General features: G+C 54.1%; 1 protein-coding gene across 4 annotated transcripts in view; it reads right to left on the bottom strand.

Moving 5' to 3' along the window:
• RALGDS (ral guanine nucleotide dissociation stimulator) overlaps nucleotides 1-14,682 on the bottom strand; it is a 42,562-nt gene that overhangs the window by 22,962 nt on the left and 4,918 nt on the right. For 2 of the 4 annotated variants that reach the window (XM_057371562.1, XM_057371564.1), the window contains exon 1: nucleotides 412-1,008. The exons of 1 other annotated variant lie outside the window; for it this stretch is intronic. In XM_057371562.1, the coding sequence (XP_057227545.1) occupies nucleotides 412-591 (180 nt within the window). In that variant the 5' untranslated portion in view covers nucleotides 592-1,008. Of the gene's footprint in view, nucleotides 1-411; nucleotides 1,009-14,682 lie in introns of those variants that run through there. One more of the 4 variants, XM_057371561.1, reaches the window with a different exon arrangement.

The following is a 14,682-nucleotide window of genomic DNA, read 5'->3' as shown; positions in this document are numbered from 1 at the left end:
GTGATAGGGCAAGGGGGAATGGCTTTAAGATGAAGCAGTGTAGATTCAGATTAGATATTAGGAAGAAATTCTTCCCTGTGAGGGTGGTGAGGCACCGGCACAGATTTCCCAGAGCTGTGGCTGCCCCATCCCTGGAAGTGTTCCAGGCCAGGCTGGCCGCTCTTTGGAGCGCCCTGGGATAGTGGAAGGCGTCCCTTGCTCATGGCAGGGGGTGGGGAAAGATGGTTTTTACGGTCCCTTCGCACCGAAACCGCGCTGCGATTCTCTGTAACAGAATTCTGCGAAACACAGCATGGGGCTACCCGCAGCCATCCCTCACTAAACCCTGCCCGCCCTGAGCAAGCGGAGATCCCCAAAGCAGCGCGGGGTGCGCCCAGGAGCCCGCCCGGCGCTCAGCGCCCCCAGACTCACCTCGAGCGGCGGCAGGTCGGGGTCGAGCTGCGTGAAGCTGTGCAGCACCACCGGGCTGCTCTCGCCGGCCACCTCCAGCCTGACACCGCCCCAGAGGCTCCGCGCCCGCCGGCAGCCCTCGAACATCCTCTCGGGGCCGGCGGGGACATGGTGCGGCGGGCTCCGGCGGCGGCTCACCATCGGCGGGGCTGCCGCATCCCCGGCCCCGCACCCCGCCGCCGGCCCCGCCAGCCCCCCCGGCCGCCCGGGGAGCCGCAGCGGGGACGTGGGGGCGATGCTGGGGGGCAGCCGCGGTGGAGCGGAGCGGAGAGAAACGGAGCGGAGCGGGATCACCCGCAGCGGAGGGGCAGGCGCCGGGAGCCCGCAGCCGCCCCCGCGCCGAACCGGCGGCCTGATGTCACGGCGGGGCCGGGACGGAGCCGGCGAGGCTGGAAAGCAGGMGCTGGATTTCCTCCCCGCAGCCTCCGCCCGCCCCCGGGGGCCGGCCCGGCTCGGCTCGGCCCCCTCGGGGAGGGGGGACGGGGACACGGGAGGCGTCAAGAGCCCCGAGGCCACAAAAAGGGGCGGCGGGAGGGAGGAGGATGCTCGGGGGGCCGCGGGATGGGGCGGGCGGGGGTGGCCGGAGCCCCARCTGGGCGGGGGAAGCACCGGGGTGTTACCGGTGGAGGGAGGGAACGAAGTTACACAGGTGACAGCGGCTCCGGGAGAGGATCTTTGTGTCACCTAGTGCTCACACCCCACCCCACTTTAACAAAAAGTGTTAAAYGCAAGCACTGAATATTATCAGCTCGTGTTCTCATCTGAATGTTAGCTCAGCCCATGAGATCAGTGCTCAGAGCACTGCCTGGCCCCTCGCTGGCCACAGCTGGGCTTTGTGGCGTGACACGGTCACAGCCCAGCGGGGACAGCAGCCAGTGTCCCCTCGAGATGAAGGGATGTGACCCACAGCGTGTCAGTGCCAGCCAAAGCGGGGATTGGGGACCAGGGCACCTGCTCTCGGCCCAGCAGGGACTCTGGGAAAGCAAAACGAGCCTGGGGGACAGCGGGGCTGCAGATCCCTCTTTAGAGAACCCCTGCAACATCATTTTGTTTTCTGAGGCGGGGAGAAACGGGCCAAACTGTTTGTCGCTCATCAGCCCCCTGCTCTGAGCRCAGCGTGCTCCTGCCTTCCCCTGCTCTTCCCCTTCCCTCCTCACACACTGCTGAGAAACTGCATCACAGGGGCCGGGCAGTTGCTGCTGACACCACCAAAACCTGGGCTTTCATGCCTCAGCTCCCTGTGCAGCTGAAATAACATCGGGCTCGCAGGGCCCTGCAGCCCCGCGGCTTTATTTCCAAGCGGGACACGGAGCCAAGGCTCGCACGTCCAGCTCTGCCCAGGGCACCAGCAGCTCCTGCCCGGGCAGGAAGGGATTAGCGAAGCTGCCAGGCTGTGATAGGCTCCAAACTGGAAAGTTGACCRGGCAGAAGGATGAGCCAGGACAACGTGGGCTATTGTCCTGCTTTATCTGGAGCCAAGCAGGTCAAAGGGGCACTTCCTGGACAGGCTGGGAAAGGGGAGCCAGCCCGGCAGCACTGCCCACGGTAACCCCAATACGCATTTTAACCCTGCAGGCACAGAGATGCTGCCCTGATCCCTGCCCAGGTCACCCTGCAGTGCTCAAGGGGGTCACCAGAGCTTTCTCCACCGCAAAAGGATGCAAAGATGCTCCGTGAAGCGTTGTCCCCGGCCGCAGTGACACGTCATGCAGAAACCATGTGACACGGCAAGATGTGCTGTGAAACTCGGTGGTGTGCATCACTTTGCCAAAGTGCGTGTTTTGGACAAGTTTTGGACATGCCAAAATCAGAGCCAGGGACGGATTTTCCAGCAGAAATCAGCGCTGTCTCTCTGGGCTGTGAAGCCCCCGGGAGGGAAGCTCTGCTTTGCTTCAATGTTTGAGTGTTAGAGCAGAGAAATCACAGCCCACCCCTGGAATGGCTTGGCACCGCTCGAGTGCACACAACAAACAACAGCAGCACTCATTTTCAGCTGGCAAAGCCCTCCCCAAGCCTCCAGCTTCGTCTGACCTCTGCAGAAAGACGCAGCTCTGTTTGATGGGCAATTTGCACCGTCCCCTGGTTGACCACTAAAGATGGTTTCAGGGGAAAAACACTTCTGATAATGGATAATGAATAATATAAGGCAGGAAGGCAACTGCGAGGGTTTAAAAATAGCCCACTCAGTTTCCTTTCCCCTCTCCTGGGAGCCTTCTGGGTCTGAAAAGCAAAACACTCAAAGCRGGGTCAGGAGCCCAAGTTCAGGATGTTTGCTCTGCGTAGCTAACCCCAAACACTCAGCCGTCAGGGGCAAGGCTCTTGAAAATCATGAGATTCAAAACAAATAACTTTTCAGGGCTCCTGATTTTCCTCTAAGCACACAGCCAAAGGGAACGGGCAAGATCACACCCTCGGGTTCCACCCCCTCGGCACCCTTGAAGGTCTAAAAATTGTTGCAAAACGCAATTAATTGATATGCACGTGACTTCGGGGATTTAAGAAAACAATCAATGCTTGAGTGACTCATTAAAAAAATATACTGTCAATTTGCACTTGGCAAACTCAGCAGAAAACTTCTCACAGCAGACACACTGAGCTTTTTGATGTCGTCTGTAAATGTCCCATCAACTCTGGCGGGCCCAGGAGTTGGGTGCTGTGGGAAATCCATCACTTTGTGTCTCTGAATAAATAGATAAACACAAACTCACAGGGCCAACACTGGAGCAGCTCTGCTCTTCTGCCGCAGTCTCCAGCCTCTCCTGCGTGGTCAATAAYGTGGAGTGGGGAACACTGAGAGGCTTTTGGAAACCCTAAGCCACTTTTCTGGTTTGGGAGTCCATTTGAGTCCATCTGTCGTGGTCAGGACCTGCAGGACCCGCAGATTCAGATCTCATCTGAGATCTGGAGATCGTGGACCCTGAGTTGTCTCTGCCCAGCACATCCAGGCTCGTGGTGTCTGAGCATCCCCTCAGCTCCATCCTCCAGCCCTCCTTTGCTTTCATCTCCCTGCTCTGCTGCTGAGCAGGGCTTTCCAGCAAATTTCCTACAGGGCAAAACCCACAGTGACCCAGTTCCTGTGCTCAGCATCACTGTGGGGTTTTTTCCACCAAGTGAGCCTGCACACTCCAAAACACAGCTCACAAACACTTCCACGGGGGTACTGCTGTGTGGCATGCAAATACCCCAGAGCTCCTGCCACCACCCTGAGGGCACTGCCACCTCACTGAGGGCACTGCCACCACCCTGAGGGCACTGCCACCACCCCAACCAACCCGTATCCTCTTGGAGCCTCAGTGAAACTGCAGCAGGACCCACGCCAAGAGCTGCAAACAGCTGACTCAGCCTGGAGCAGAGAAGGCAGGAATCACCCTCACCACCTCTGGAGCATCCCACACCTCCAGCTTTCACTGCTGGACCCGCCAGGACCCAAACCAGCAGCCCCTGATGGGAGCTGGGCTGCTCCATGTGGGAGTTGCAGCATTATCCGGCCTCTGTCCCAAGCTCTGGCCCAACTCACAGGCGCAGCCTCTAAAATGGAGCCCAGAGCACTTCCTTCTATTGTGCAGCTGGGGAAGCCCTTCCTGCTGCTGGTTTTAAGGCATTTTGGAGCAAAAGTGTTACCTAGGTATGAGAGTTACTAACTAAAGTTTGGGCATTATGTCCCGGATCAAAACTTTTCGGACATTCCCATTTTGTTTGGAAAGATTTTCATTTTCACAGCCCAGGTTCAACTGGAAGGTTATTTATAATTAATAGTAATAGTAATAGTAATAGTAATAATAATAATAATAATAATAATAATAATAATAATAATAATAATAATAATAATAATAATAATAGTAAAACAATAAACAAACTATCTCTTCCACTTCAGGATGATGGGAAAAGCCTCCAGCCTTTGCAAGAAGGGAAAATGATGTCACTGCTCTGTTCACACGCTCTGTACAGGGATGTGAGATTGCAAACTGCTCCCCAAATTTGGGCACCAAAAGATGTCACCCAGTTCTCACTTTCAGCGTGATCAGTGCCCTGATTTAATCAGATTTTAGGTGAGAGCCACCCACCAGTTGCCAAGGCTTACAGCAGGCATGGATTTTCGGAGATTCTCTGCAGATCCAAGGCAGTCAGATCACTCACTCTGCCTCCAGGTTTTGGGCATTTCTAGAGCCGTTTCCCGACAGATCAGGCTCTCTGAACTCTTTGTGCTGGCAGGGAAGGAGGGTGGCTCAGGCTCTCCTGAACTTTGTGCCCCTCCAGCCAGGGGCAGCCGTTCCCCAGCCACCCATCCAAAACCGGGTTAATTCGGGAGCGCAGCATTAACACAGCCCGGCAAGTCCCTAATTACTGTCAGCTCCTAGCAGAGGAAGCACAGCAAATCCCCGGGCAATCAGGATCTAAAACTCTCCATCCAGCTATCCTGTGTTTCATTTCCTGCAGCCCCTCTCCTGCGGAGGCTGCYGGCTCCTGAAGCTCAGCGCTGGCAATGCAATTATTCCACAAGTCTTGGAGACTCAGGGGCTTGCAGGAATAATTCTCCTCTATCCTACTCTTACACCATCCCCCTGGATGTAGCAGAATCACTGAAATTTTGGGGTTGAGTTCCAACAGRTTTTTTTGGGGCTGAGCTCCAACAGGTTTTTTTGAGTCCAACRGGTTTGGGTTGAAGGGAYATYAAAGATCATCTCGTTCCAAACCCAGACATGGGCAGGGACATTTTCCACTGTCCCAGGGTGCTCCMAGCCCTGTYCATTCTGGCCTTGGACACTTCCAGGGATCCAGGGGTATCCACAGCTTCTCACCACCCTCACAGGGAATTCTTCCCAATCTCTAATCTAAACCCACCCTCCTCCATTTTGAAGCCATTCCCCCTTGTCCTGTAACTCCAGGCCCTCGTCCAAAGCCTGTGACAACAAAAACATCTGTTTTTTTCAAGCTTTCTGACCCCTAAAAGCTCATCAGAACAAGGCCAGCATGAGGGGTGAGGGGAGATCAAGCCACTTTCTCAGAAAGAAGTGACCACARCCCTCTTTGGATGGATTCCTCCGCAGCAAAGAAGAAAACACTCAGAGAAATGAGGCAAAATATAACTATTAATATTAAATCGTGGTCATAAAGATAAAGACAGCAGAGCCCACGGTGTGCAAAGCACCAAGAGACCTCACAGTGTTCTACAGGGTGGATGCAGGGAGCAAAGCTCACCCAGAGCTCACTTTTTGAGACGATCACAGTTTTTTTAGGGCTCATCCCTGCACCAGGGGAAAGCTGCAGCTTCAGTCCTGGTGCCAACACTTTCCCTTTTTCCACGTGGCTCTGTCTCCACACCGCTGTGGCACTCCCAGAGTGCAGAGTGCAGCACACACACACCGGTCAGGACTATTATTTCTCGAGCTGTTTGTCTTTCAAGGCAGCTTTTATCTCCYTATCACCTTTCTGCCAGAACGTTTCAGTCAGCTCTTTTAACCAAACRCCACCTAAGGTGCTCGCAAGCAAAAGGAAAACAGGAAAAACATTTTCTCGGTGTTGCTTAGCAATCGGTGTGGCGGGTTTGAACCTCCCAGGTGCTCCGTTATTGTAATTTCCATCCCTGCTTCCCTCTGCAGAACAGCGAGGGAAAGGAAAACCGCTGGTGGAAAAGAGGGGAAAGGTTATGAAGCCACAAAAATTCGCTGGGAAAGATGGGAATAGGTGGAGTCCACAAAAATAAGGGGAACTCRTTTCTGAAATCAAGCTGGCCCTTGTCATCTACCAGAAAAATTAAATGAAATAGCAAGATTTGGTTTTTTTATTGGAAACACACATCCACCACCTGGGTGGATGCAAAACAGAGCAGAGCTCTGGCTCTGCTCACCTCTCAAAAACACATCCAAGGGCAGGCAGCACAATTTTCCACCGACAACAACCAGCCAAAATGACACGTTCAGCTGAATCGTGTAAAAGGAGAATCCCAGAAACGAGAGGGTTCTGGCAAACGATCCATGGAGAAATCCCAGTGGAAAACAGAAAATTTGTTCAGCAGAGCAGCTCTTCCTCCTCCTCAGCTCATCTCCCAGCCCTGCTCCCACCCTGGCTGGTCCCACACCTGTGGGTCTCTTGCTCAGGAGGGCAGATTTATTCCAGATTTATTCCAGCTTTATTCCAGCTTTATTCCAGTTTTATTCTAGTTTTATTCCAGCTTTATTCCAGTTTTATTCCAGCTTTATTCTAGCTTTATTCCAGCTTTATTCCAGCTTTATTCCAGCTTTATTCTAGTTTTATTCCAGCTTTATTCTAGCTTTATTCTAGCTTTATTCCAGATTTATTCCAGATTTATTCCAGCTTTATTCCAGATTTATTCCAGCTTTATTCTTGTTTTATTCTAGCTTTATTCCAGCTTTATTCCAGCTTTATTCCCACTATCCCCTGGGCTAGGGAAGGCCAGGAGAGGCTCCCCCCTGCCCTCTGCCCAGGCAGGGCATCACAAAGCACCCGAATTCCACCTGGGGACGTGCTCTGACCCCACAGCGCTCGTTCCCCCTGGGGACAGCGATGCAGGTTGGTGTCTGTGCCACCACCCCAGCACGCTCAGACTCAGCTCCCTGAACCTGAACAGCACCACTCATTGCCCTGCTGCTGCAAGGACGTGCCTGGACACACGTAGGGGAGGGAATGATGCCACAGAGCTGCTGAGAAGCCCAAGAGAAAAGTGATGCACAGGCACAGGGAAAAAGCACCGAGTTGATACATTGCACAAGATTAAATTATATCCAAAGGCCACTTTGAACACAGAGCCAAGCAGGCTGGAAGGTGCTGAGCTGCTCTGAAAAGCTGCAGGTAGGGAAATAAAACAGATTTACACGTGCTACAAAGGGTTATCCTGGTACAGGAATAAAGGGGAACAGATTGAAACGCCAGATCATGGGAATAAGCGAGGCAACAGCAAGGTGCCCCCCACACACACATTAATAACACCAATAAATAACTGAGATTACTGAAAATTAGAAACCCAGTTAGACAGGAACAGAGCYCCTTAAGAGGGGATATGAAAAGGATGTTCCAACAATGGCCCTGTATCTCCTTCGACCGCACAAACGTCAGGCAAAGCATAAATCAGAACCCRGGCGCGACGGGAAGCTGCAGGAAAGCTGACTTGATGTGAAGTGAGGAGTGAAACCTTGGAGCCAGCAGAGTGCAGAGCTGATGTGATGGAAAGAGAGCAGCCAAGAGAGGAGCCAGAGGGGCCGGAACAGCCACAGGGATGAGGGAGAGGAGCCACAGGAGGAGCAGCACGGAGACGTCCGGCAGCTGGACCAGCAACCAGTGCTGACACTGCGCCGCCCCTGCCAAGACATTTGGGCCAAATTCACCACGGGCTGGGCAGGGACGCAGTGAGTGGACATGAAAACATCCTGCTGTAACAGCCTGAGCACACACTTAGTGGTGCTGGCCACGTGAGAGGCAGGAAAAAGGGCTGGCAGGAGCTGGAAAGGGAAAGTTTCACTGCCCAGCCCCGAGCCGGCTATTGCAGAGATGAAACAAACAGTGACATGGCTGAAAAGTCAATTAAGGATTGGAAAAGTCTTTTAGCATTCCCAGGTATTGTTAGGCGCCCAGACAAAGGATGTTTAAAATAAATTATTTTCCCTTTGGTAATTACCACTGWAAAGGGTTTCCGCTCCGCATTGTTTTAGCGGGGGAAGTTATTCCAGGGCCTCTCTCCGTGGCCAGCAAAGCTCTTTTTGTGGTGGGGGTTTTGGCATGGAGGAGCAGCACTCTCCCAAACAATAATGTGTGGTTGTGGCTGAGCACCAGGTTTGTCCCTCAGTTACAAATATCAACATCTCATCAAGTGCCACCAAGCCACGCCACGGCTGAGTCCAGCCACAGCACTGCTGACCCTCCCAACTTTTCACCATCCATGATTTATGTTGTTTTTCCTCCAAGCCTTGGCTCTGGAAATCACATTAAGTGCCGAAGAATTTCAGGTTTTATTAAAATAAAAAGGTTGTCCCATGAGCACCGGAATTACTTGGTGTTGCTTCCTACGGTTTTGAGTCTCAAGACTGTTTTCGGTGCCTAAAAATGTACAAACCGAGAATGAAAATGTTTTTTGTGGTTAAGTGTTTGTAAGAAGCATCTCCCACGTGGATTTGCTGGTGTCTAATAATACATGAACTCATGCTACAGATGTTCTGGGGYATTTACAAGATTCTTTTCCTCCTCTCAACCGTCTCATTTCATCATCTTTGCATAGACTTCATTATCTGCGAGCCCTCGGCCAAATCTGCGTGACGCAGGTCAGCGGGTTCAGAAGTCATCTGGGGAGAGAGGGCACAGGCAGAGGGACACCACGACAGCATCAGCCTTATTTTGGTAGGAAATTCAATTTTAAACTCTTTCTGGCTCCTGTAATTTCAGGGAAAGCAGCGAGGAAACATGAGCAGGAGGGTCAGGGAGCAGACGGCGAGCGGAACCCGCTGCTCCTCGAGGGTCTGATCCAGACTTTCTGCACAGCGAGGCCCTGAGGAGCCCCTCCCATCTTTGCCTCCCATGGCACAGAGTGCACAGCCTGACCCATCCATTCCTGAGCTGCCAGCACCATTGCAGGGTGACTTTTACAACCTCAGCAGCGAACCTTAGACCCGTCTGGATGGCTCGTTACCCAATGCCACTCGTGCCACGCAGCCGTGTCAGGGTTTCCATGACATGTGGACACGTAACACGGYGGCACAGACGGTGCCACCCAGCTGGGGCACGCACTGAGTCATCCTTTCACAACAGCCAAACCCTCGGGGAGCTTCCCTTTCCCCCTCCTCGCCCCRGCCCTGGCTGAGAGTCACCTTTTACAAAGCTCCATCCCAGAGCGGGTGTGCCGGGGTACAGCTGGCACTCGAGGGACAATGGGAATGGAGGTTTGTCACAGGTCTCGGGTGGAGTCTGGTGCCATTCTGCAGCCAGTTGGACTGGTCAGCAGCAGCCAGGTCTTCAACTGACCCCAAAATAACTGAGGAGGGCTGGGAGGGCCGGTTTCCCCCAGGGGCTTGGGGGTGCAGAGGCTTCGGGAAAAGGTGGAGCTGCACCCACTTAACTTGTCCGCATTCTCCCTKGTGCTTCCCGCCAAACTGAAAGGGAAATCCGGGATTTTCAGCTGCTTTTGATTCCCTCTCTGCACACAGCAGGGTGGGGAGGGATTATTCTCTGTTTCCTGCCTGCAGAGAGCTCCAGGCAGGACCCCCCTGCTCAGGGGCTCCCCGACCCACGACCACGACACTGCCAGACCCCCATGGCCGGAGCAGCTCCTCCACTGTGCCTCCCCTGCCCTCAGCCCTTCTCCCCAGAGCCCCCAGAAGCGCCTCCCAGCTGCTCTGCTGGGTCAGCCCAGGCTCTGGCACCACAAACCGCATTTCCCCTCCTTCCTCGCTCGGTTGCWGTTTCACACTTGTGCTCCGTTTCCAGCATGGGAAGGAGAAGTGCTGGGGAGAGCGCTGTGATGAAAGGAAACCCCCAGATTCTGAAAGCAATTCACACTGGAGACCAAAAGGAGAAGGATGAGCAGAAAGGGGTTGTTAAGAGGGATTTTTGGGTGCTGCTTTCCTGGCAGGCAGGAGAGGAAGCCCCTTCATCTCAGGTCAGCACTGAGCTGCTCTGCGTTTATTTCCCTGTCACCAGCACCACAGCTGGGCACACCAAGATTGTCACACCCAGGACAGCCTTGTCACCCCAAACAGCTCCTCRATATCTCTGAGTGAAGGGCCTGATCCTCTGGACATGGATATTCACATTTAAAAGGCAGCTGTCAGCAGGATGGGGTTGGGGATTCCTCATTTGTGGGTGCTCAGGAGGGAGCAAAGACCCCATGTCCTTTTGCCAAAAGCTGTTGTCACCCCAGCACACCTGGGGACAACCCCAGAGAAGCAGGAGAGCAGTGAGGATTCGGGACTGAGGAGATGCCTGCACAGAGACGACAGAAGAAAATCAAAAATCTGCCTTTGGATGCAGACAGACTTTGAGGTCGGTGAAGTCAAACCTCCAGCAGCACCTGCACGGGGGTGGTGCCCCAAAGGCTGAGCACAATGATGGGGTGCACTGCCTGCTGCCCTCCCCAGACACCACGAGTGATGCCAGGCACATGACTCCAGCAGTTAAAAATACCAAATATCACAAGTTCTGCCCCAGCTGAACCGCCAGCGCTGCCTGGCCTGTTACACCACTGTCATATGATGGAGTTGGGTGGAGGATCTGGGGACAACCAACTCCTGGGGCAGCAGAGCCAACCCTTCCAGAGGTGCTGACACCACACCAGGGCAACCAAAACACTCGGGGCTCACACAGAGACAACATCTGGCTGTCCCCCCTCGCTCAGGCTGGGGTTTTACCTCCTCACAAGCAATTGCACTGAAACCAAAAACACTCTTTGCATCCAAACAGCGTTGAACGGCCACATTGAGCTGTTACAAGACAGTTCTCATGGCAGGGGCATTTCTTAGCATTGTTGGGAGCTCCCATGGCTGAATCCAGCCCTACCTGGTGCCGATCTGTGCTTGGCAATGCTCACACAACAGCAGGCTGCTCTCTCCTGCCCAGCGACAGCGACAGCGAGGGGCAGGGGATCCACCAGAGCCATGTGGTGGCTTTGGAGCGGTGCCAGGAGCCCCGGGGCCCGTCGGTGCTACCCAAGGAGCGGCCGTGCTGCAGATGTGTGCGGCGGGAGGAGGTTTCAGCCACGCCACGGAGGACAAGAGCGGTGCCACCGCCCCTGGGGGGACAGCCACATCCCAGGGCGGGCAGGGTCCAGCTCAAGGCGTTTCACTGCGTGTCAAAGGCACTCAGCATCGCCAGTCTGAGCTGTCTCGGYTGCTGCTCAGCCCCAGGGCTCGCTGGAACACGGGGTGATTAAACGGGGTCATCTCGGATGGAATCCCTGGATGGAGATGCCCGCGGTCACACCCACGCTCTGCTGTTGCATTAACGGGGCAAACCCTGCATGTCCCCTGCGTCTGCAGCTGGCACACTCCAAACCCAGTGGCCGTGGCGGGGACAGCCTTGTGGCGGTGACAGCCTTGTGGCGGTGACAGCCTTGTGGCGGTGACAGCCTTGTCGCTGCTCCAGCCCCGCTGCAGGATGCGGAATGGGAATCTGAGGAGGGACGGAGCAACACCCGCGCCTACAACTCACCCTGTCCGCCTAGGGAGGGCGGGATAGCCAGGGGCCAATTGTCCCCGTGCTCTGGCGAGGACCCAAAGCAGGCAGCGAACAGCCCGCTCTGAGGGCCTGTGCCGTGCCAAAGCAGCCAGCAATTTGGATTTGCCGTATTTGAGCACACGTGGGCACCGGGCAGCGCTCACGGCGCTCTCCTGCAGCAGCTGCTCCTGCCGGCGCTGCCCCGAGCCCCGCGCATGGTGACAGGTGACAGCAAATCGCAGCAAATCGCACTGAMGGGCCCTCGTTGAAGCAGACTGTCGGGAGGCAGCTGCTCCGTGCCCGATGTGCCGTGAGCCAGGGTGCCCGGCCCCGGGGGCAGCGATGGAGCCGGCAGCACACGGGCACCGGGACTGGCTCTGCGGCCGCCTCGGCAGCGCCCGGAGCCACCAGAAAGGCTCTGCCGAGCTCCAGAGTCCCCACGGGATGGAAACTGAGAGCAGAGAGAGAGCTGAAAGCGCAGGGAAGAGATCCCGTTTCAGCGGGGAAAGTGCAAGAGGCAGAGCCTGTACCCCCGGGAGATCCACATTTGCAGAGTAAAAGCTGCACGAGGAGCAAATTCTCACATTGCYCTCAAGCTTCAGATGGAGAAGTCGGTGCTGAAGGATGGGAAGGAAGAGCAAAGAAGCAGAGAAACGCTCTAGGAGGTCACCTTGAGCATCAGCTCATGTTTTTCACTAGAGACAGGTTGTAATGCCACCAAAACAAGTGGGTTTACCTTGATGTGCCCCAGCTGAGGATGTGGCACAGGGTATTTCACCTMATTTCCTCACCAGCACAGACCCAGCCAGGCCACTTGGAAAAATACATTGAAAACGAAAAATATATTGAAAACAGATCGACTGAACAATTGCTGGAACACCGGCTCCTTCTGCCTCATGATACACAGAGAACAAGCATGGGTTTAATTGCACCAATAACTCCACCAGGGCAGCAYYGAGAGCTGCTCAGGCAATTCCAGCCTGGTGAATTCCAATTCCACAATACACAGAGAACAAGCATGGGTTTAATTGCACCAATAACTCCACCAGGGCAGCATTGAGATCTGCTCAGGCAATTCCAGCCTGGTGAATTCCAATTCCACAATACACAGAGGATGAGCATGGGTTTAAATTGCACCAATAACTCCACCAGGGCAGCACCGAGATCTGCTCAGGCAATTCCAGCCTGGTGAATTCCAATTCCACAATACACAGAGGATGAGCATGGGTTTAAATTGCACCAATAACTCCACCAGGGCAGCATTGAGAGCTGCTCAGGCAGTTCCAGCCTGGTGAATTCCAATTCCAGTGCTGGTGAGCACAGGGAGCTGGGGCACGTGTGAAGCAACCATCACAACCCCACTGTTCACAGGCAGRGTGAGCACCAGGCACCTCAAACTCTGCAGAGAGGATGTCCCAGAGGTGACGGAGCTCAGGCAATAATGACAAACCCTCGGCCAGGATGAGCCCCGAGACAGGCTGTACCCCCGGGAGCTGCGTCAGACGCGATCCGAGGCTCCAGAGATCTGTGTTTTCATTCTACTTCACCAACACCGTCCTGCTAAGTGCTTATTTGGAGTCACCCTGGTATTACAGGGCTGTGTTTCACATGTTTATTCAGCGTGTGAACAGGCACAGGTAAAGGCCCAGGGATGTTTTAGTGCCAGGGAACCAAACAGCAGCAATCGGGGAGGTTTTTCCCCATCCCTTTAAATCAGCATAAAGGCTCAGCTATCACAGCAACTCTTCCCTCTCTGAAGCCTCACCAAGGGTTGGAAACAGGGATTGGTACCACCCCAAAAGCTCCTGGGACAGCATCAGCCAGAGGCACAAAGCAGAGYGTTCATCACCTCACAGCTCAGAGCTGCACATGCACACGAGGCATGGGATTGGCTCAGCCAGGGCAATTCCCAGAAATCCCAGAATTCCCAGAAATCCCAAGACTTTACAGCATGCTCCTAAATCTCTGCCCTTACGGATGAGAATTAAACCTGGGAGTCTTTTYCCATACTTTCTCGTTTTCCCCAAAGAAACCAAGCGATGATTTTCCGGAGGGAAAAGGAGAGTTTGGCCAACAAGAACAGGGATGGAGGGATTTGTTGTTTCTGACTGTAGCTGTGGTCAGGAAACGGTCCTAGCGCTCATTTTCAGCTCCTCCCTCTCGATAACATCTACCGTGCGCAGGCAGTGGAAAAGAAACAGCCTTTGACACAGACACGGTGGAGTTTGATTCATCACGGGGCCGTTGGCAGCTCTCGCTCCACCCCGRCTCCAGCCTGGGATTGACACCAGCAGCGATTCCCTGTCCCTGCCTGACTCCCAGTTAAAACCTTTCCACTCCCGACAGCTCCGACCTGGGATTGACACCAGCACCAGCTCCCTGTCCCCGCTTGACACCCAATTTAAGCCTTTCCAGCCCCGATGGGGGAAGTAACACCATTGCCACCCCCTCCCGCAAGGATTAATTAGCTATTTCTGCAGCACTCCGAGGTGATACCGGCGCTGCAGACAGGAACAATGAAACTGGAAATTAGGAGCTCATTACTGCTGATCCGAAAGTTTTGTTTCTCTGTGCCAGAGGACAGCRTTTCACCCAGGATGCCCGGGTTGCAGGCAGCTAAAACTCCTATAACTCCACCGAATGAGGTCTCAAATTCGGCCGGGAATAAGCCTGTGCTACAGCAGACCTGGGAACTAATCATTTGTTCCCATCTCCAGCTCCTCTGAGCCTGGYTCTAAGGTCAAACCAAGCTTTTATCTTCTCCTGTATTTCAGTTATGCTGAGGAAAAAAAAATAATATTAGAGGAATAAATTAGCATGTGAAATGTAATTTAACTAATTAGCTCTGYGGAGTGGAAAATATTTGCTACCCACTTTGAAGTCAAACTGAACTGCRCTTATTAGGACATCACAGAGGAGAAAGGGAGAAGGCAAAGATGGGGAGACCGCCAGGACAGGCTCTGGAGGATGTGTCTAAGCAGGACAGTGAGATTTCCCTTTGATTTTTCTGTTTTCTTCTCACTCTGTGCAGCTCTGTCAATGTCCAGCTCGGAGAGAGCAGCTCTGGGGACACCC

Source organism: Malurus melanocephalus, unplaced genomic scaffold, assembly GCF_030028575.1.
Source record: "Malurus melanocephalus ecotype Western Australia unplaced genomic scaffold, MMel_1.1 scaffold_149, whole genome shotgun sequence".
Taxonomy (NCBI): domain Eukaryota; kingdom Metazoa; phylum Chordata; class Aves; order Passeriformes; family Maluridae; genus Malurus; species Malurus melanocephalus.
This window is presented reverse-complemented; position numbering and strand designations above follow the sequence as displayed.